This window comes from Daphnia pulicaria, chromosome 11 (assembly GCF_021234035.1).
Source record: "Daphnia pulicaria isolate SC F1-1A chromosome 11, SC_F0-13Bv2, whole genome shotgun sequence".
Classification (NCBI taxonomy): domain Eukaryota; kingdom Metazoa; phylum Arthropoda; class Branchiopoda; order Diplostraca; family Daphniidae; genus Daphnia; species Daphnia pulicaria.
This window is the reverse complement of record NC_060923.1, coordinates 3,463,022-3,484,247: the sequence shown is the minus strand read 5'-3', so window position 1 is coordinate 3,484,247 and position 21,226 is coordinate 3,463,022. Positions and strand designations below refer to the sequence as shown.

The 21,226-nt window shown below is 37.8% G+C and overlaps 4 protein-coding genes and 2 long non-coding RNA genes across 14 annotated transcripts in view; 5 read left to right on the top strand and 1 right to left on the bottom strand.

Annotated features, from left to right (window-relative positions):
• LOC124315275 (cytochrome P450 3A2-like) overlaps window positions 1-21,226 on the bottom strand; it is a 317,765-nt gene that overhangs the window by 274,408 nt on the left and 22,131 nt on the right. The gene's annotated exons all lie outside the window — the stretch shown is intronic.
• Window positions 40-9,044, top strand: LOC124315274 (cytochrome P450 4C1-like). Of its 5 annotated transcripts, none has more exons than XM_046780836.1 (11): window positions 40-369; window positions 581-690; window positions 755-845; window positions 925-1,131; window positions 1,250-1,316; window positions 1,379-1,508; window positions 1,580-1,661; window positions 1,728-1,831; window positions 1,895-1,963; window positions 2,025-2,373; window positions 2,483-2,885. In XM_046780836.1, the coding sequence occupies exons 1-11, from the start codon at window positions 201-203 to the stop codon at window positions 2,647-2,649; spliced, it is 1,545 nt and encodes a 514-aa protein (XP_046636792.1). In that variant the 5' UTR covers window positions 40-200; the 3' UTR covers window positions 2,650-2,885. The 5 variants fall into 5 exon arrangements, with proteins under 5 accessions (XP_046636792.1, XP_046636796.1, XP_046636795.1 ...); XM_046780840.1 differs by lacking the exons at window positions 755-845; window positions 925-1,131; window positions 1,250-1,316; ... (4 more) ...; window positions 2,025-2,373; window positions 2,483-2,885 and adding exons at window positions 3,775-3,865; window positions 3,945-4,151; window positions 4,263-4,329; ... (4 more) ...; window positions 8,336-8,684; window positions 8,790-9,044 and having other exon boundaries at window positions 47-369; XM_046780839.1 differs by lacking the exons at window positions 755-845; window positions 925-1,131; window positions 1,250-1,316; ... (4 more) ...; window positions 2,025-2,373; window positions 2,483-2,885 and adding exons at window positions 3,775-3,865; window positions 3,945-4,151; window positions 4,263-4,329; ... (4 more) ...; window positions 5,026-5,374; window positions 8,790-9,022 and having other exon boundaries at window positions 53-369.
• Window positions 9,155-12,124, top strand: LOC124315276 (cytochrome P450 4C1-like). Its single transcript, XM_046780842.1, has 11 exons — window positions 9,155-9,647; window positions 9,848-9,957; window positions 10,033-10,123; window positions 10,183-10,386; window positions 10,491-10,557; window positions 10,626-10,755; window positions 10,822-10,900; window positions 10,970-11,076; window positions 11,151-11,219; window positions 11,283-11,631; window positions 11,720-12,124. Exons 1-11 carry the CDS (start codon window positions 9,479-9,481, stop codon window positions 11,884-11,886), a joined length of 1,542 nt encoding a protein of 513 aa, XP_046636798.1. The 5' UTR covers window positions 9,155-9,478; the 3' UTR covers window positions 11,887-12,124.
• On the top strand, window positions 12,132-15,034 carry LOC124315228 (cytochrome P450 4c3-like). 2 transcript variants are annotated; one of them, XM_046780757.1, is made up of 13 exons: window positions 12,132-12,212; window positions 12,369-12,656; window positions 12,737-12,846; window positions 12,947-13,037; window positions 13,111-13,305; window positions 13,371-13,437; window positions 13,499-13,625; window positions 13,694-13,805; window positions 13,869-13,972; window positions 14,038-14,106; window positions 14,166-14,334; window positions 14,405-14,584; window positions 14,658-15,034. In XM_046780757.1, exons 2-13 carry the CDS (start codon window positions 12,464-12,466, stop codon window positions 14,825-14,827), a joined length of 1,587 nt encoding a protein of 528 aa, XP_046636713.1. In that variant the 5' UTR covers window positions 12,132-12,212; window positions 12,369-12,463; the 3' UTR covers window positions 14,828-15,034. The 2 variants fall into 2 exon arrangements, with proteins under 2 accessions (XP_046636713.1, XP_046636712.1); XM_046780756.1 differs by lacking the exon at window positions 12,132-12,212 and having other exon boundaries at window positions 12,246-12,656.
• On the top strand, window positions 15,295-17,924 carry LOC124315773. Of its 4 annotated transcripts, none has more exons than XR_006911659.1 (4): window positions 15,295-15,449; window positions 15,586-15,693; window positions 15,761-15,882; window positions 17,623-17,924. It is a non-coding gene; the product is annotated as an uncharacterized LOC124315773 (long non-coding RNA). The 4 variants fall into 4 exon arrangements; XR_006911660.1 differs by lacking the exon at window positions 17,623-17,924 and adding an exon at window positions 16,493-16,885; XR_006911661.1 differs by lacking the exon at window positions 17,623-17,924 and adding an exon at window positions 15,945-16,450.
• On the top strand, window positions 17,925-20,811 carry LOC124315751. Its single transcript, XR_006911636.1, has 8 exons — window positions 17,925-17,950; window positions 18,022-18,145; window positions 18,228-18,438; window positions 18,603-18,786; window positions 18,867-19,066; window positions 19,144-19,356; window positions 19,426-19,510; window positions 19,924-20,811. It is a non-coding gene; the product is annotated as an uncharacterized LOC124315751 (long non-coding RNA).

Here is a 21,226-nt window from a genome sequence, read left to right as displayed (position 1 = left end):
TACACAGATCACAGATGGCAGTTTCGAATTCAAAACACAATGTTCGTCCATACATGGTTTGTGTTGCTTCTCCTTGAATCGAATTGCATTGCTTATTTCGTTCTATAGTGAAACAATTTCTTTATTCTAATCGAGTGCGAACTGATATTATTGCAGTTAACGTTGAATCACTCCCGAGAAACAATATTACTTTATCGACCATGATAGGAGTCTTTCTTGTTTCTGTTTTGCTACTTCTGCTTGCACTGCTATTCCTAGCTCATCATAGATGGGAAAATTCGGCGTACGTGAAAACGATTGACCTCATTCCCGGAGTGACAAGGAAATTCATCGTGGGCAATGTCACTGCTTTGCCTAAGGAAAGTGACGGTATGTTCAATCTATTTTCTTTTATTCGCACATCAACCACGTGGCTGAGAAGTCGTTGCTGGCTGATAGCTGGCAACCATAAAGATTAACATGGGACAAAACCGTGTGGATTTCCCGATATTATGCTTATTTTCTTGGTAGTGTAATGTACGAGAAACAGCCCCGTTAGTATACTGCCGGTATCGTTTTCTTTTTCATCTAATTATTACAGAAGTCCTGCAAACCGTGCAAGGCAAATGGGTGAAACAGTATGGTCGCATCTACCGCATTTGGCTCGCATTCCGACCGTTTGTTCAAATTTCGTCTCCAGTTTTTATTGAAGTAAAACAAAACAACAACATATAATTAAAGAAAATAAGGTTCGAGTACTAGAGTTCTTTTTTAGAAAATCCTGACGAGTCATACGCTGATAGACAAAGGAAAATCTTACAGTATCCTTAGACCATGGCTTGGCGACGGGCTATTGCTGGCATCAGGTAAAACCTCCAAAAAACTATCGAGTTATATTATTCTATTCAAATGATTCGGGTTTTTGTTTACCTTTAAATTCCGCAGGGGACAAGTGGAGGAGGAGCCGACGTCTTTTGACACCTGCATTTCACTTCCAGATTCTTGACAATTTCTTTGACGTTTTTAATAAAAACGCTGAAATTCTATGTGAACAATTAGCCAAAGTCACCAAAACCTCAACCTCGGGAGAATTTAAGGAAGACGTTGATGTCTTTCCTTTCTTGAAAAAATGTACACTAGACATCATTTGCGGTAAGTCCGGAGCTAACAGTAAACTGTCGTATTAATTTCTTACCAGTAATCGTGGACCGTACCGTAATAAGATTACCGTGCATTAAAAAAAAAAATGGTTATTTGTTTTTGGTCACAGAGGCTGCAATGGGCATTACGGTCAATGCTCAGCTAGAAGATTCGGAATATATTAGAAACGTTCACAGGTATCAAACCTTTTTCTATAGGTTAACCCTGTTTGTTTTTATACTTTATTCGCTCTTACCAGAATATCAGAAATTGTTATTGAAAGATTCTTGTCTGGAAAAAGTATGTTTCCCGATTGGCTGTACCATTTGACACCAAGCGGAAGAGAACACAAGAAAATATTAAAGCAGATGCACGGTTTTACTTCAAAAGTATTCCGACACAGGACTGTTTCTTATGCTAAAATTAAATCAAAATTAATAAATTGCATGAATTAAAACAGGTTATTCGCGAAAGGAAAGTAGAAATTGCCCTTGAAGAGGACTTGCCGGAAGAGGCGAAAGATGAAGAAATCACTGGAACCAGTAGGCAACCGGTTGACAAATTTTGAAAATTTTTTTTGATACAACTAAAAATGTACTTGTTATAAGAGAAACGTAGGGCTTTCCTAGATTTGATGCTTATAGCCAACAAAAATGGAGTTGAACTAAGCGACCTCGACATCCGCAATGAAGTGGACACTTTCATGTTCGAGGTATGTTAATAAAATATTCTTTAATTGATGCGATCATTTACCTTGGGTTGAAATTTGTTACAGGGACACGATACAACTGCTTCTGCCATTATTTGGTTTCTCTACTGCATGGCCGTCAACCCTAAGCACCAGGTTTTGAATCATTAAACAAATGACATTTACAAAAATTATTAACCATGTTTATTGATTATAGGCCCTTGTGCAGGAAGAGCTGAACGAGGTTTTTGGAGACTCTGATCGTCCCTGCACCATGGAAGACACAACAAAATTAAAATACCTCGAATGCTGCATCAAGGAGTCACTCCGGCTCTATCCTGCCGTACCCATAATCAGCCGGTACATCAGTGAAGACTTTGAACTGGGAGGGTATAACATCCCAAAAGCCAGTTTCGTCTCCCTGCAAATCTACGCCCTTCACCGTAACGAAGAATTTTTTCCTGAACCTGAAGTGTTCAATCCCGAACGTTTTCAAACGAATGAAGCCATTGGTAGACACGCGTTCGCATTCGTTCCATTCAGTGCAGGATCAAGGAATTGTATCGGTAATGAAATTTTCCAATTTCTACAAAGCGAATATTCAGTTACGACTATAGTTTCATTGGTTAACAAAATTTATGTATGGTTGTTTCCTCCCCCCCCCACCCCATGTAGGTCAGAGATTCGCTATGTTTGAAGAGAAAGTGCTAACTTCGACTCTACTTCGTCGATTCCAATTTTCCTACGATTTAGACAAGCTCGGACCACGTAAAGGCATTGCTGACTTAGTTTTGAAACCTATGGGTGGCATGCCATTGCAAATTGTCCCGTATCTACAGTAAGGTAGATATTTATTTTTTTGTGGGGATGAAACTTAATGGCGAAATGTGCTCTTAGTGAAAACCGTTTCTAGAACTTTTAATGCGGTTGTACCATTGGATACTTTTCCAATATCCATGACTCGGTAACAAAGTTATGGTTGTAATAACTTGTATCGTTAATGGCTGGTGATTGAAGTGTTGGTCTATTAGATATAAACCTATAACTGAAATTAAAATATTACTTTATACCAAAAACACTTTCAGTTTTTCGGGGTCTGATGATCAAAATTTTATCTCGGATAAGAATCGCTGTGATATTTAAAACAGGTCATTGAGTGAAATGAACGGAAGCAGTGAACATTAAAGTCTAAAATTTTGATCTATTTCAAACTTCACTGACGTAGTAGCGCACGCGACACATAGATGGCAGCATCTAATTGAAAACAACATGTTCTTTCTCCACATGCTTCTCCAGTTCATTCCGGTTAAACTGCGTTGTTTTTCGTTCAAGAGTGAACCCAGAGTGAAAAATTTTTTTTTTTTTACAGAGTGTGATCTGATTTTGTTGCATTGAATCAACAAAAGAAACAATTACTTTGTCGACCATGATAGGAGTCTTTCTTGTTTCAGTTTTGTTACTTCTGCTTGCACTGCTTTTCCTAGCTCATCATCGATGGGAAAATTCGGCGTACGTGAAAACGATTGACCTCATTCCAGGAGTGAGGAGGAAATTCCTAGTGGGCAATATTACAGCTTTGCCGAAGGAAAGTGATGGTAAGATAAAGCTATTTTATTTTATTTGCACAACCACGTGGTTGAGCCGTCGTTTCTGGCCATGAATGACAAGGGGAAGAACACTGTGGTGTGGAGTTGCCAATAAAACGCTGATTTTTGCTTGGATATTGTATAAATGGACAAATAATATCCCCTGTACTGCCCATATAACTTGTTTTCCTTATCTCTTGGTTTATAGAAGTCTTGGAAACCGCACAAGTCAAATGGGTGAAACAGTATGGTCGCATTTTACGTACTTGGATTGTATTTCGACCGTTTGTTCAGATCTCGTCACCAGTTTTAATTGAAGTTAAAAAACACGTTTAATAAAGAGATAATGTTTGAATGATTAATATCAATGGAAATATTTAGAAAATCCTGACGAGTCATACACTCATAGACAAGGGGAAATCTTACAGTATCCTTAGACCATGGCTTGGCGACGGACTATTGCTGGCATCAGGTAAAACCTCCAAAAAACTATCGAGTTATAATATTCTATTCAAATGATTCGGGTTTTTGTTTACCTTTAAATTCCGCAGGGGACAAGTGGAGGAGGAGCCGTCGTCTTTTGACGCCCGCATTTCACTTCCAGATCCTTGACAATTTCTTTGATGTTTTTAACAAAAACGCTGAAATTCTATGTGAGCAATTAGCCAAAGTCGACAAAACCTCAACCTCGGGAGAATTTAAGGAAGACGTTGATGTCTTTCCTTTCTTGAAAAAATGTACACTAGACATCATTTGCGGTAAGTCTGGAGCTTATACAGTAAACTGCCACAACAGCCATATCAATTGTATCAATCGTGGACCGTAATAAGATTGCCGAAAAAGTTATTTTTGTGTTTTATATTCCACAGAGGCTGCAATGGGCATTCAGATCAACGCTCAACTACAAGATTCGGAGTATATTAGAAATGTCCACAGGTATCAAACAGTTATTGAATGTTCTATTGATTGTTATAATAATTTATTCATTCACCAGGATTTCCGAAATTGTTATTGAGAGATTCTTGTCTGGAAAAGGTATGCTGCCTGATTGGCTGTACAATTTGACACAAAGCGGAAGAGAACAAAACAAAATATTAAAGCAAATGCACGATTTTACTTCAAAGGTATATTCACCGAACATCGAACTGTTTCTTGTTCTTTAATGTGCATATTTATTGATTGAAACAGGTTATTCGCGAAAGGAAGGTAGAAATTGCCCTTGAAGAGGACTTGCCGGAAGAAGCGAAGGATGAGGAAATCACCGGAACCAGTAGGCAATCCATTGATAAATTTTGAAAAGTTGTAAAGATCTAACTAATCAGTATTTGTTTTAAGAGAAACGTAGGGCCTTTTTAGATTTGATGCTTCTAGCCAACAAAAATGGAGTTGAACTAAGCGACCTCGACATCCGCAATGAAGTGGACACTTTCATGTTCGAGGTATGTCAATAAAATATCGATGAATTGATGCGATCATTTACCTTGGGTTGAAATTTGTTACAGGGACACGATACAACTGCTTCTGCCATTGTTTGGTTTCTCTACTGCATGGCAATCAATCCTAAGCACCAGGTTTTAAACCATCAAGCAAATGACATTTTCAAAAATAATTAACCATGTTAATTGATTACAGGCCCTAGTGCAGGAAGAACTGAACGAGGTTTTTGGTGGTTCCAATCGTCCCTGCACTATGGAAGACACAACTAAATTAAAATACCTCGAGTGTTGCATTAAAGAATCACTCCGGCTCTATCCTCCCGTTCCCGTATTCTCACGATACATGACTGAAGAAATTGAATTGGGAGGGTATAAAATCCCAACTGAGGCTTTCGTCAACTTGCAAATCTATGCCCTTCACCGGTACGAAGAATATTTTCCTGAACCTGACTTGTTCAAACCCGAACGTTTCCAAACGAATGAAGCCATTGGTAGACACGCTTTCGCATTCGTCCCATTCAGCGCAGGATCAAGGAATTGTATTGGTAATAAAAATTTTCCTACTTCGTAAAGGACAATAATTCAATAAAGCCTAGTTACAGGATTTATTATTTTTTTGATTTTTCATATTCGTTTCTTCCATTCCATATAGGTCAGAGATTCGCTATGTTTGAAGAGAAAGTTCTAACTTCGACCCTACTTCGTCGATTCCGATTTTCCTACGACTTGGGCAAACGTGGACCACGCAAAGCCATCCCTGAATTAGTTTTGAAACCTAAGGATGGCATGCCTTTGCGTATTGCCCCTATCTAAAATTAGTTTTTAAATTTTATTTTAGAATCTCTTAATATTTGTGAATTCAATATTGCACATCACAGCTGACTGGTGATCGTGTGATGACGGTAACAAATATTCAAATCGCAAATCACTGAAATATATTGTTACGTTACCTTATCAAAATCTCGCATTTGCGAGTTGAAGAAAACTCTTTCGGGTAAAAAAAATATCAAAATTTCATTCCGAAAGTCCTGATGTGCCGGCCGGAAGAAGAAGCAGGAGTATAATTGCAATGCCCAATAGGAATCAACGGTAAGCTGCAATTTGTTTTTTGTTAGCTATTTTTTTTTCTTATGTTTACGCACACCACTGGACGACAGACCGAGCGGAACAGCCTGACTTAGGAATTTAATTCAAACTAAACCTTAATGAAAAGACTATTTGTACGTTTAATGTAATAATTTTTTTTTATTTGATAAGTTAGATGTAATATTTGAATTTTTTTTTTATGAAAAAAAAAAAAATAATAAAAAGCATCCCTTCGGGTACCTTGCCTTGCTAACGCAGGTAGCTGACAATTTTATCCTGTTTTTTTTATGTTTGTTTTTTAACCTGAACGACGCAGTATTGGGTGAGCCACACAGATGACAGATGCAGTTTCTAATTCAAAACACCATGTTTGTTGATTGGTTTATTTATAGTCTACCATGGGGACGGGTGGGTGAGTTGGATAAGGCGTCTATTTGTGATCGGGGCCTCATAATCAAAATTTTAAAAATATATGGTCTATTATGGTTCTTATCAGTATTTCTTTTTTTTTTTGTCTATTCCAGTTGAACTGCGTAATACGTTTCTTTTCGTCCTAGAGACTAAACCGAGTTCGAACTGATGTGGTTGCATTGTGAGATCAACCCAAGAAACAATTACTTTGTCGACCATGATAGGAGTCTTTCTTGTTTCGGTTTTGTTACTTCTGCTTGCACTGCTTTTCCTAGCTCATCATCGATGGGAAAATTCGGCGTACGTGAAAACGATTGACCTCATTCCAGGAGTGAGGAGGAAATTCCTAGTGGGCAATATTACAGCTTTGCCGAAGGAAGGTGACGGTATGTTAATATAAGCTATTTTCTTTTATTTGCACAACCACGTGGCTGATCCGTCGTTGCTGGCTATTGTTGGTGAAAACCACTAAGAATAACATGGGACATAACCGTGTTGATTTCCCGATATTATGCTGATTTTCTTGGTTATGTAATGTACGTGAGAAACTCTTTTTCATCTTATTATTATAGAAGTAATGCAAACCGTGCAAGGCAAATGGGTGAAACAGTACGGTCGCATCTTCCGCGTTTGGCTCGCATTTCGACCGTTTGTTCAAATTTCGTCACCAGTTTTTGTTGAAGTAAAAAACAACAACATGTAATTAAAGAAACTCAGTTTCGAATACTAGATGTTTTTTTTCTTTTTTAGAAAATCCTCACGAGCCATACGCTCATAGACAAAGGAAAATCTTACAGTATCCTTAGACCATGGCTTGGCGACGGACTATTGCTGGCATCAGGTAAAACCTCCTAAAAATTATCGATTATTTTGTACTAATCAAGAGGTTTGGGCTATTGTTAACAATTCAATTCCGCAGGGGACAAGTGGAGGAGGAGCCGCCGTCTTTTGACACCCGCATTTCACTTCCAGATCCTTGACAATTTCTTTGATGTTTTTAACAAAAACGCTGAAATTCTTTGTGAGCAATTAGCCAAAGTCACCGGGAACTCAAATAATGGGGAACTTGCGGAAGACGTTGATGTCTTTCCTTTCTTAAAAAAATGTACACTAGACATCATTTGTGGTAATTCTCAAACTGTTGTATTAATTGCTACCAGTAATCGTGGACCGTACCGTATAATTACCGGGAACTTTTTTTTTTAAATAATAATTTTTGTTTTTGTTCACAGAGGCTGCAATGGGCATTACGGTCAATGCTCAGCTACAAGATTCGGAGTATATTAGAAACGTTCACAGGTATTAAACCTTTTTTTAAAGGTTAACCTTGTTTGTTTTAATACTTTATTTGCTCTTACCAGGATTTCAGAAATTGTTGTTGAGAGATTCTTGTCTGGAAAAAGTATGTTTCCCGATTGGCTGTACCATTTGACACCAAGCGGAAGAGAACACAAGAAAATATTAAAGCAGATGCACGATTTTACTTCAAAAGTATTCCGACACAGGACTGTTTCTTATGCTAAAATTAAATCAAAATTAATAAATTGCATTAATTAAAACATAGGTTATTCGCGAAAGGAAAGTAGAAATTGCCCTTGAAGAAGACTTGTCGGAAGAGGCGAAAGATGAAGAAATCACTGGAACCAGTAGGCAACCGGTTGACAAATTTTGAAATTTTTTTTTTATACAACTAAAAATGTACTTGTTATAAGAGAAACGTAGGGCCTTCCTAGATTTGATGCTTATAGCCAACAAAAATGGAGTTGAACTAAGCGACCTCGACATCCGCAATGAAGTGGACACTTTCATGTTCGAGGTGTGTTAATAAAATATTGATTATTGGAGGCAACCTTTTACCTTGGGTTAAACTTTGTTACAGGGACACGATACAACTGCTTCCGCCATTGTATGGTTTCTCTACTGCATGGCCGTCAATCCTAAGCACCAGGTTTTGAACCACTAAGCAAATTACATATTCAACAATTATTAGCGTAGTTTATTCATTACAGTCCCTAGTGCAAGAAGAACTGAACGAGGTGTTTGGAGATTCCGATAGTCCCTGCACTATGGAAGACACAACAAAATTAAAATACCTCGAATGCTGTATCAAAGAATCACTCCGGCTCTATCCTCCCGTTCCCGTATTCTCACGATACATGACTGAAGAAATTGAATTGGGAGGGTATAAAATCCCAACTGAGGCTTTCGTCAACTTGCAAATCTACGCCCTTCACCGGAACGAATATTTTTTTCCTGACCCTGACTTGTTCAAACCCGAGCGTTTCCTAACGAATGAAAGTGTCGGTAGACACGCTTTCGCATTCGTTCCGTTCAGCGCAGGATCAAGGAATTGTATTGGTAATGAAATTTTCCTACTTCTTAAGGGCTAATAATTCAATAAAGCCTAGTTACATGATTTATTATTTTTTTATTTTTCATATTCGTTGCTTCCATTCTATATAGGTCAGAGATTCGCCATGTTTGAAGAGAAAGTGCTAACTTCGACCCTACTTCGTCGATTCCGATTTTCCTACGACTTGGGCAAACGTGGACCACGCAAAGCCATCCCTGAATTAGTTTTGAAACCTAAGGATGGCATGCCTTTGCGTATTGTCGCTATCTAAAATAATTCTTATAATTTTATTTTAGATGGCATCTTCAATATTTGTGTATTCAATACTGCACATCACATCTGACTGGTGATGAAGGTAACAAATATTCAAATCGCAAATCACTGAAATATATTGTTACGTTACCTTATCAAAATTTAATGTTGTGACTTTGGAAGCAAAAAATTAAAGCGCACATATTGTGAACTTAAGCTATTTTGTGACATTTTAACTGGCCTGCGAATTCTCTAGATTTGCACCGGCCATTATTATGTTCACACAAATGGCGTCATAATTTCACTTTTCCTCTTGATTTTGTTTCCAATTTTACCTTTACGTTACCCGTCCAACGAAGTAATTAGTACGCTACACAGATGGCAGCATCTAATTCAAGGCATCCTCCACACCTCATTTACCTTGTAGAGCTGGGCTAGTGTAATTTGCATTTTGTTATCCTGAAACGGTTCGACTTCCCTCTGTGAAATAGCGAGGACGGTAGTTTACTTTTTTATTGACTAACGAGAAGCAAGAGTTCCGCTGACCATGATTGTAGGAATCCTTGTTGCGGTTTTACTATTTCTACTAGCGCTGCTATTCCTAGTACACCACAGGTGGGAATGCTCTTCGTTTGTGAAAACGATTGACCTAATTCCCGGACCGAAGAGGAAGCCCATCGTAGGCAACGCTATGGACCTGCCAAAGGAAAGTCACCGTAGGTTATTCAAAGTCTTTTTTATTCTGACATTGCTGAATACGCCCACTTTATATTTTTCAAATAAAATCTGGGGTCGTATAAAAGCGACGTAGACGAAGGTCACCATAAATCAAATGTTCAAAATACCACTTTTGATTTTATGAACCGCATGTAGTAAACATACACTTGTATGGAATCTTTTCGTTTATTGACCGCAGAAATTATGCAAACTATCCAAGGAAAGTGGGTAAAACAATTCGGCCGCGTCTACCGCTCTTGGCTCGGGTTCCGGACGTTTGTGCACATTTCGACGCCAATGCTCATGGAGGTAAATAAATTTAAAAAACTGGCAATATTTTACGTTTTGTTGGTTACTCATCGATGTGAAACTTTTTTGGTTTAGAAAATGCTAACGAGTCAGACCTTCATAGACAAAGGAAAATCTTATAGCATCCTGAGACCATGGCTGGGCGAAGGACTTTTGCTGGCATCAGGTAAAACCTCAAGAGATTGTCGGGTATTTTTGTTACTTGTTAATCCCTGAATTCGCCAGGGAATAAGTGGAGAAGGAGCCGTCGTCTTTTGACGCCCGCATTTCACTTCCAGATCCTTGACAATTTCTTTGACGTTTTTAACAAAAACGCTGACATTCTTTGCGAGCAATTAACCATAGCCAACACCCCAGTCAAAGGCGACTCTGTTGAGGAAGTTGATGTCTTCCCCTACTTGAAAAAGTGTACCCTCGACATCATCTGCGGTAATGGTGCACCATAATTGCCGTGCTATTTTCTCTTTCGTTCATGCAGCATAGTCATTAATAAGATTATTCATTGAGAAACCTGTTTTCTTCCGTGATGGCAGAAGCTGCAATGGGAATTAAAATTAACGCCCAGCTGGAAGACTCGGAATATATTAGAAACGTGCATAAGTATGAAACTTATTATCCTTTTTTCATTTTGCCATAATATTACTTTCTCGATGCGCTTTTACCGCCAGGATTTCTGAAATTGTTGTAGAGAGGTTCTTCTCGTTTGGACATTTTTTACCTGATTGGATGTACCACCTAACGCCAAAAGGAAGAGAACACATGAAATTATTAAAGCAAATTCATGGTTTCACTTCTAAGGTAATTTGATAGATAATTATTTTAATATTGCACAATTAAGTCTCTACATTTGAAAAAATGCAACAGGTCATTCGTGAAAGGAAAGAAGAAATCGCTCGTGAAGAAATACAAAAAGAAAATGAAGATGGACCTCCTGATGGAATTAGTACGTATATGTAGTTGATGGAGAAACTTTATCTAAGCTAATTGTTTCGTGTTAAATTTGTTTGAATAGAAAAGCGAAGAAGAGCTTTCCTTGATTTGATGCTTTTATCTGTGAAGGATGGAGTCGAGCTCAGTGACCTCGACATACGCAACGAAGTGGACACATTTATGTTCGAAGTATGACGTAAATTAATATGCGGATCCTATAAATATATTTCATTCTAAAAACCTTGGGATCAAATTTGTTACAGGGACACGATACCACCGCATCTGCCCTTGTTTGGTTTCTCTACTGTATGGCCACAAATTCGGAGCAACAGGTAAGAAAATTCCGATCGAGACGTGAAAATATTATCTGGCAATCTTCGTTGATATTATTGCAGGCTCTAGTGCAGGAAGAACTGAACGAGGTATTTGGAGATTCCGATCGTCCCTGCACGATGGAAGACACAACAAAATTAAAATACCTCGAATGCTGCATCAAGGAGTCACTCCGGCTCTATCCAGCCGTTCCCAACATTACAAGATACATGAGTGAAGATTCCGAATTGGGCGGATACAAAATACCATCCGGTGCTTCCGTCTCCCTGCAAATCTACGCCCTTCACCGGAACGAAGAATATTTTCCTGACCCCGACGTTTTTAATCCCGACCGTTTCCAGACGAATGAAAGTATCGGTAGACACGCTTTCGCATTCGTCCCATTCAGCGCAGGACCTCGAAACTGCATTGGTATTCAAGATGCTCGCTACTCTCTATTAAATGACAATGTGATATTGACCAATGTTGAGCTAAAATGATTTTTCTATTTCAACTCTAGGTCAGAGGTTCGCTATGTTTGAAGAGAAAGTCTTGGCTTCGTCTCTACTCCGTCGATTTAAATTTTCCTATGACGTTGCTAAGCATGGGCCGCCCAGAGCCAACGCTGAATTAGTCCTGAGACCTAGAGACGGCATGCCATTGAAACTTGTCTCTTGTCCGCGTTGATAAAATTTCATTTCAACCCAGTTTAAGGAAAACAATCGTGTGTTTGTCCCCCATCAGAATGACATCCTTTATTATGATCACGTTTGATATCTTTGTTTTTGTGAGATGAGGAGCGGCTGTCAAATGCACTCCTGCTGCTCATTACTAAGCCGCATTTGTATGGATAATATTCCGCTATTATCCATACTGTGCATGATGCTGCTCATCAAAATGAATAGATTTTGAGAGTTTGCCTACATTTATCCATGAATTAATTTCTATTCAACGAAAGGAGAGAGCGAAAATTCGGCGAGAAGAACTTTCACTCTCAAAACAGACATATAGAGGTGCATAGAGTTATAAGAGAGTCGGTGTGTTTTGGTCGAGTGCCAATGTTTTTGGCGCGAGGTCGAATCGGCCGACGCTTATTTTAACATGCATCTGATGTGAAGATTCGAAATTGGAAATGTGTTTTTTGTGTGGTTCCTCTATACTGCCTGTAGGCACCAAAACCACCAATACTGTTTCCTCTGACGGACAGATCGAGGATTTAGTTTCGTCAGTGTGTCTGAAGAGCCAACAACCATCAGCAGCCAAGATGGACATGTCCGAAAGTGTGTGGACAGACTGGGGTTCCCTAGTATTCAAGTGGTTGCTACTTGTCGCGATTCCGGTGGTTTATTATAACTTATGGAGTCGATCCACATTTGTACAACTTGTCAATGCTATTCCTGGACCTCGACCTATCCCATTTCTCGGCAACGTTCTCGACTTGTACGTCGATCGTGATGGTAAGTGTCCTCGACGTTAAATTTAATTTGCATCAGCTTAATAATTTCGTTTGATTCTTATGTCATTTATTTTCATCCAGAGTTTCTCAAGATCGTTCACATTGACTGGATTCGTAAGTATGGAAGTATCTACCGCGCATGGGGTGGTACTCGTCCGGTAGTTGTTATTTCTTCACCTGAACTAATGGAAGTACGTGAGCGAAATATCCAATTTGTCTAGAACTAACTGTTACTCCCGTCTTGTCGTCTTTTGAATAATTCATGCAACGCATCTACCTTTTTTCACGCAGCCAATTCTGGTCAGCCAGAAACTTATCACCAAAGCAACCGAGTATAGTTTCCTCAGCACTTGGCTCGGAGAGTGCATGTTTCTAACCACAGGTGAGACTGATTACGTCACAATCAATCAATTTTCGATTGCCTTAACGATAAACAATTTTGCGTTGAAATTCAGGAACCCGTTGGAAGAATCGCCGTCGCTTACTCACACCTGCTTTCCACTTTCAAATTCTCAACAGTTTTGTCGATGTTTTCAACGAAAAGAGTTTTGACTGCGGTCGTGAATTTGAACGAGCCATCGTGCAACACGGTGGAAAGGAATTCGATGTTTTCCCTATCATTACCCAGTGCGCATTGGATATCATTTGCGGTAGGTTAATAGTTTAAATAGCAATTTCTACAGTTAATGTAAGTTATAAACCTTTTCATTTAAAGAAACATCAATGGGGAAACAGACGAGAGGAGAGGACGAAAAAGCACTTTATGTACAAAATCTGCACAGGTGAGTTTTTCTACAACATTTACAAAAATATTTAAAATGGTTAAAATTTTATTTTCGTCAGAATTGGCCAGATTGTTATGGAACGAGGCATCCGTCCTTGGCTAAGGCTTGATTGGATATACCAATTCAGTGCACTTGGCCGTGAAAATAAGCGCTGCGTGAAAGCGCTGCATAATTTCACTAACAAGGTTAGCCCATTACTTCCTAGTTCTTACCTAAAGGAGTATTATTATCACGCTTGATTTTGTTTATGCAGGTGATAAACGATCGACGTGAAACTTTGCAGAAGGAACTCTCGTCTTCCGAGTCAAATAATAATTTCAACAACAATTACACCGACGACAGCTCAAACGATTCTCTGACATCGAGTATTGGAATTGTTAACGAGTGTGTTACTAATATAACTTTTATGTAACTCTTGTATCTTTCAGAGAAGAGATTGGCGTTCCTTGATCTGCTCATTGCTGCTTCAGAAAATGGCGCCAACCTAAGTGACGACGACATAAGAGAAGAAGTTGACACTGTTATGTTTGCGGTAACTAATTGTGTTTTCATTTTCTTGACCGATTCAATTTTATTATTGTTGTAACATCAATGTAGGGACACGATACAACTGCTTCTGCCATGACTTGGTTTCTCTATTGTTTGGCCATGCATCCACATCACCAGGTAGGAGATATTTGCTTTTTATCTAGAAATCTCAGATTGACAGTTTTGTCGTATTACAGGATCTAGTGACTGAAGAGGTGGACCAGATTTTTGGCGACTCGGATCGTCCATGTACTATCCAAGACGTGGCTGAGCTCAAATATTTAGAGTGCTGCATCAAAGAAACTTTGAGATTGTATCCTAGTGTACCAGCTGTCATGCGCTACATCACAGAAGACATCCATGTTGGTAATGGCAAATTATTTTTAAATACTTACTCAAGAGTGAATAATTTATATTATACCTTTTTACTTTTAAGGTGGCTACAAAATACCAGCCGGAGTCTCGGTTTCATTGATGATATATGGAATGCATCACAACCCTCTGGTCTATCCGGATCCGCAAACTTTCAATCCGGAACGTTTCCTACCAGAAAACGTTCTCGGTCGTCACCCGTACGCTTTCGTCCCTTTCAGTGCAGGCCCTCGCAACTGTATAGGTGAGGTTAACAAAAACAAACTTTCTAGAACAATCAACTCTATTTTGTGCACTTGATATTATCCCACTTACAGGTCAAAAGTACGGCTTACTTGAAATCAAAATTGTGTTGGCTAACTTGCTGCGTCGATTCCGGTTTTCCGTCGCGGATCCATCTAAACCGATGCTCATTCCCTCCAGCGAAGTCGTGCTGAAGCCTAAACATGGCGTTCCACTAATTGTGTCGAAAAGAGCTGCAAATTAAGACACGCAACATATCTCGAAGATTGCCAAGCGAGGCTCTTGATTGGGGCAAAGAAGAGATTTTTCTAACAAAAACGCATTTTTAAAATAACTCCGTAGAAAATTTGATTATGAGAATGTTGAAAAATAAAATAGTCCTACTTCGTTGACAGGACAAGATGTAAGATTTTTCTATATACAGTAAATAAACCGATATAAACTATGTAAATGAAAAAAAATAATATTATTGTATAGGCGGAAAGTCTTTCGAATTTTTTTGCAACTTTACTTGTTCAAAAATTGCTATTTTCCGAGTGTACATTGTGAATAATGTCGTAATTTATTGAAGTAAAAACTGGTAAAAAGGTTTTTACAATTTGAAAGGAATAAAAAAAAATATTAAAAAACAGGCAACGTTCAGATTTGAATATTTCATTTTTAGCATTCGGCAACTCTGGCGGCATTTTATCACTTGAAAATGGTGGCTTGGGGAAGGTACACGTTTTTCGTTTCCCTCCCCATGCTGTTGAGTTTTTGCTAATGATGATAATGCTAGTATGCTACCTAATGGTTATGTAACGAGACGCTGCGTCAAAAAGTCTCTATTCAGTCAAGATTTCTGTTCATTTTGTTAAACATGCTAGGTAATTGTAAATTCGGATAGTAATCTATGTGCATGTTTTATGTTCACGTGTGTGAACAAGATGTTTTAATGAGCCCCAACAATCTTTACAATTTATTCAAAGTTAGCTTATTATTGTTCTGTTTTGTACATTTCAGGTTTGAGTGTTAATCTTTTACTGCGTTTGGCCAAAAAGAATAGACTTCTTTGAAGGCAATCAATCATGCATTGCAGTTGAATGCATAAGTATACTATTGTTATTTGAGGTATGATGGCCTAGATTTTATTACTAGATTTAAAATGGTTCTAATTCGAAGTTTTAATTTGATAAAGTAGGCATTCCAGTAATTATTCAATTTTTGTCCAATAAGTTATTGGATTTCAACAAGGTAATAAATAACCTGCCTTTTCTGCAGCTTTGGCCAACTCAACAGTATGAATTAACAATCCACAAAGTAAGCATTACTGTTACACTATTTTAACATTGAAATTAATTAGCTATGTGTATGTTACATAGCTAGTTTTGTTCTGGGAAGAAGTTTGTCTTTGTTAACCACAAATCCTCCATTCTTTTCAAACCATAAAGTTATTAGCACTTGCAGTTTGGTTCAAGATCATGTTAAAGCTGTTAACATCAAGCAGAGGCCTTGTGATTCAATCAAATTAAGTTATTACTTCTGAATGGGAATAAGTGATTCTTCACTTTTCATTTGCAATTTTCTCCGTCTTCCAAGTTGCTAATAGAAACTGACAACAAAACAAGTGGTCAATGCTATTTCTTGACCACCATCTGTACCTGTAGCTTGAATTGCAGTTGATGAGTTGATACATTTTTTTTTGTTTCTCACTTCTTTACCTGTCTTGTGGAATGTTTAGATTGTCTAAATAATAGCTATGAAAAAAGAACAGAATAGTCTGAACATTTTGCATTTACCACCTCGCTTTGACATCAAGTTCTCCGATTCAAACAATGAGAATTACGATGTTAATTAACTAGGGCTCTGTTTTTCAAAAAGGCCGAAAACATTCTCATTTTGTTTTTTATTTTATTTTGAAAATTTTAAGATGTAATCGTTATAGATCGTCCCATTTCCCATCAAAGGCTCCTCCACTTTGCGTCATCTAGTCAACATACCAATATTCCTTTGGCTCCTTCATTCACCGCCATAGCTCCTCCCCCCCCCCCCCATGACTGAAGCCATCGGCGTGGATTTTTCCTAGTTGCATAGGAAAGAAAATGGTTAGAAAGTTTCGCTTATCATATGTATAGTTGGAAACTTTTATCATTTGGACCAAAAACAAACAAGCAAGACAACTTAGTTTTTTCTATAGCTTATCGCCGCGTTGATACCTCCCAATTTTTGAATATTAGTAGTCATCAACAATTGTGTATGAGCAATGGTTACACGGTAGTAATCGTTGCGTTAGCTCGTCGTTTTGAATCTTTCCATATTAAACCCAGAATATTATAACCGATGTTTTACTATTACTTTGGCAATTGCACATTTCACTTGTAAAAGAAACAATCGTTGCTCAATAATTCAATGGTGGGAATTTGCTGTAAAAAATTTTAAAACAATAAATGCTCACCATGGAATCGTTAGTGTGACGAAATACTCGCCGGATGTCAAATTAGTAATTCGAATCACGAAAAGATCTTGTTCATGAAACAAATAAAGCTGACGTCTACCGTTTGAAATTTGGGATGAATTCATATAAAAACGTATGTTAACATGAAACTTAATTTTGTCGTGCCGTTTGTAAGTTCTATGTTACAACTATCAAATTTTTTCTAAGAGAATTTATGACTTAATGAGTGGGCTAGGCTAGTGAAAGGTATTTCGGTTTCATAGTAAGAAATTGTGTGGTTTTATGACTTCTAAATCCTTCAAATGAATAGAGAGAGATACGATTATACTTACGCATCGCTCTCTTACTTCGATCCTTGGTGTCGTACTTCTGTTTCATATTGATTACCTATATCATTTTGAACCTTCATTCATAGTTTTTGAAACAATTTATTAGATTCATACGAGATCTTTGGGATAACGCCGAACATATTTTTCATTTTCTAATTGTCCGTTTCCGTGAAACTCATCTGTGTGTTCAACAAGTTTTTAACTGGTTTCAATTTCTTTCCTCATCGCGTTTTGTGCCAATCGTTTTTAAGGTGTAACGATTGCTTTAATATGCAGAGACTTGCATTGAAATGGGAGTGTCCAGCTTTAAAACAAGTAGTTGATTCGATCCTGTTAGCTGACGGTAATTCAGATCGCATGATTCAACATCATCATCAACAACCAAATCACCAATATTGATTTAGTGCTGTGAATTTGGTTCACGCTAGAATAAAATCACCCTCATCTCTACATATTTCTGGAAGAGCACCTCATTCGACCCCATCGACGTCTACCTGAACTGTGTCAAAATTCTTTTGTGTTCACAGTAAAGTACTCAGCAGATCCGCCTGTCGTTTATATCCTGGATTTTGGTATTATCAGCTTGTGGTCTCACTAATTCCTGGTGAGTCGATGTCCCTTGAAAGAAATTGATATTTCAAAACATATAATTTCTTATCAATAAGGTGTTGGCAGCCAATATTGACAGCAGTAATGAACCGCAGGCCCGCGGCTACAGAGGAAAATTTCTAAATCAATGGCCGTACAAGTTGGAGGAAAAAGTGTTGGAATTATTGTTTATCTTACTACAGAATTAACGGTAGCATAATACCTTGAAATAATTCAGCGACTGTAAAAACTAATCAACTTTTTCCTTCGGCCTTTTTCTACAAATTGCCCAGTATATTTCTCTGTGGGAGTCAAAATCTTTGACGAAGTAAAGGGCGTTCGGGTTTCGGGATGAAACGGAACACGTACGCTTCATGAAGAACGGAGTCAATATTCTGATTGCAGTCGGTCACGCAAGTTATCTAAAAGATATGGAAAATGCTGGAAAAGTTCCAGACATTGACGTGGTTGTAGGCGGTCATACCAACACTTTTCTTTGGAATGGTAACGCACAACTTTATAGTCGTTAGTAATCTATTAGCTCGTTTTTTTCTCTTTATTCTTAGTTACCCAAAGTATTATTCTGGGTTATACTAAGTTCTAAATTTTAAATAAAATAATTTTTTTTTTAAATGTAACCTTGTACAGAATATTGCTTACATAATTAGCACTTCAACGGCGTCCGTTTGCCGGCTTGCTCGTTTCAAATTTTTCCGTTTCTTTTGCAGATCATCATCCGGCAACAACGCATCCGATTTCCAAAGTCCTTCTGTCCATTAACAGTCGAGCCCGAGCTGGGTGGTTTTCAGGTTTGATCATCATCATCGCGAGTTCAGGTTTCTTATTTGTTAAGTATATTTAGCCTTTTGTTACTGAGATATTAAATTTCGTTTTAATATCATGGTGTTGATCAAAAGTTTTCTGTGATTTAGGATAATCTTGTAAGACGAATTGCACGTTGGGTACCCAGACCAGACGTATGAAACATTGACCAACCACGACTTTCAAGATCATCTTAAATACCAGAAAATAGATCATGGAGATCAACGGCGTAGCCTACTTCATTTCAACTTCAAGATCTCTTATAACATGGTAAAAGTGATAGTGTTAGTCAACTTTCAACCATATAAAGGTAACACATTTAGTTATTTGATGACTTTGTTTTTGACAGTAATTGATTTTTTTTTTTCTATAAAAACCATTGTGAAGTCTGAGCTTCATCATTGAAGTCCAATGTGCACATGGATTTGGTGCAGCCAGCTGGTCTACGGTGTGGTGAGATGTTGCATGCAGACTCATTGCTTTTTTGACAGTGGACAGAAATGTGTTGCTGATGGTGTTTTCACTGTTATGTTTAAAAGTGATAAGGAATTTCCACGCCATTCGACCAAGCTGAATCAAAGGTGAACAATTCTAAAATAGGTAAGTGAATCGTGAGACGACTTTTTGAAAAGTCCATTTTCTAATCTACTTCAATTGATTTTGCAAAAGCATGTCGAAGATCTTTTTTTTTCTCCACGTGATTGCTGCCGAGTCATGAAGATGCGTCTGTGAGATGGTCTCTACTATATAGCAAGTACGTCAGCATTTAGCTTAAATTGAAGTCTGTGTATGTCAATGTGTGCAACCCATGCAGTTCTTTGTTTAGAACTTACTTGAGTTAAACATTGACATTGAAGTCTTGATTTAGATCTTAATCAGCTTGTAAATAGCTGTAATTTTTTCAAGAACAAGCAGAACAGAAATTTCCTTCATTCTTAATAAATTAAAATATCTTTGGCCATCTAATTTTCTTTTTCTCTAGTTAAGCGTACAGTTAAAGTAAATCGTTGGCTTAACTACGAATTGTATTACTAAGTATTTAAATTAACAATTGCAAGCTAATGTTTAACGTCACATTCATTTTTGTTTTCCTATGCAAATTTTATGGCATCTCTTTTTTTACATTTCAAAATAATATTGGTTTATTAATGTTCTTTTGCTTTGTAGGATTCTGTGGTGAGGTTGATGTTTGAGCTGTTTATGGTGTTGCTGTTTGGTGTGCAGTAGCAGTTATTTTCCAGTTGACAGATGCACTTAAATGGGGCTTGTGTAGACTTGCAGTTCAACATCACACTTCAATGTCTTTTTTTTTCCTTCATTTTTTTCCTATTTTTTTCCATCTTTCTCGTCTTAAGGGTACATTAGAAACTTTGGGATTTGGGGTCTAAAACATCTGGAGTAAAAATTAGATTTAATGAGAAATCTGGTAAATTGGTCCATCCATCAAATAAGTCTTGTAAGCTGAGGTTCGCGATTGGGAAAGCAGCGAGGAGGAATCCGGGAGAAATTTTACTTTCATATCTATTAATTTTGAGGTATATTGATATTGAGAGGGAAGGTAGGTATGAAATTATGAAAACAAATAACATTATTGTGTACCAACAATGTAATGTAACAACACCCTGACTTGAGTAAACGTATCAAAGCCTAACTTAAATTTGTCTGCTTGTTAAATTGTTACCATGACTTGCACATGCATTCAATCAGGAAGGGGGACACTGTCTTGATTGACTTGAAGAAGAGATATGGTTGGCTGGTCATAGTAGACTTCCGGCTTAGACTCATGACCCTCCAACAGTTTTCATCAGATCATGCGCCTTGCAAGTCCCTGTTCGACCAGCGCACTCCCTTCCTCCTGGTTGTCGCAGCAAGTGAGTAACCACCGGTGGGCGTTGGTTAGCTGTTACTTGTTAGTTAGGGAAACGGGGCCACAGAAAACACGGCAGCCCAAATATGCCCTTGTAAATTTTCTAACTGCACAATTTATCAGTCTTCAATTCCAGAAATGAGCAATCTCTCATCAGTTTTCAAACAACTAAGAGTGGTGAGAGATTAACCTGATAAGGTAGAGTATTTAGGTATAATTTCCAAACTTCATTGTAGCAACAGCAAGTCAGCAAGCAATACCTCAAATCAAATCTGTACATGTCCTAAATTAGAACTAAGTGGTGGTCACCACAACCTCTTGAGAGTGGCAGCATTATTTTGCTGTTATCTGCAAAAGAGAATAGATAGCAGCAAAGATTGAATCTGGGGAAGGCATCAATATCTTGAAGATTTACCATGATTTGACAGGGAAAGTTAACCTGAAATTGTATCATAAAAATTAAATGACAGTAGAAACTATTTAGCTATGGAAAATGTAGCTTGCATTATTGGATTGGATAACTTGATTTCTATTGTCAAAAGCACCTAGGTCACACCTAAAATTTCAGCTGAAACATTAAGTCAGAAGCAACAAGAACCATTA

Bases quoted from the DNA above. Each gene is read 5' to 3' on its own strand.
- LOC124315274 (XM_046780836.1), top strand. From the start codon at position 201: ATGATAGGAGTCTTTCTTGTTTCTGTTTTGCTACTTCTGCTTGCACTG. The intron at 1,662-1,727 runs GTAGGCAACCGG...ACTTGTTATAAG, and splicing joins TGAAGAAATCACTGGAACCA to AGAAACGTAGGGCTTTCCTA. The intron at 1,832-1,894 runs GTATGTTAATAA...AATTTGTTACAG, and splicing joins TGGACACTTTCATGTTCGAG to GGACACGATACAACTGCTTC.
- LOC124315228 (XM_046780756.1), top strand. From the start codon at position 12,332: ATGTGTTTTTTGTGTGGTTCCTCTATACTGCCTGTAGGCACCAAAACC. The intron at 13,438-13,498 runs GTGAGTTTTTCT...TATTTTCGTCAG, and splicing joins TATGTACAAAATCTGCACAG to AATTGGCCAGATTGTTATGG. The intron at 13,626-13,693 runs GTTAGCCCATTA...TTGTTTATGCAG, and splicing joins TGCATAATTTCACTAACAAG to GTGATAAACGATCGACGTGA.
- LOC124315276 (XM_046780842.1), top strand. From the start codon at position 9,479: ATGATTGTAGGAATCCTTGTTGCGGTTTTACTATTTCTACTAGCGCTG. The intron at 10,124-10,182 runs GTAAAACCTCAA...TGAATTCGCCAG, and splicing joins AGGACTTTTGCTGGCATCAG to GGAATAAGTGGAGAAGGAGC. The intron at 10,387-10,490 runs GTAATGGTGCAC...CCGTGATGGCAG, and splicing joins TACCCTCGACATCATCTGCG to AAGCTGCAATGGGAATTAAA.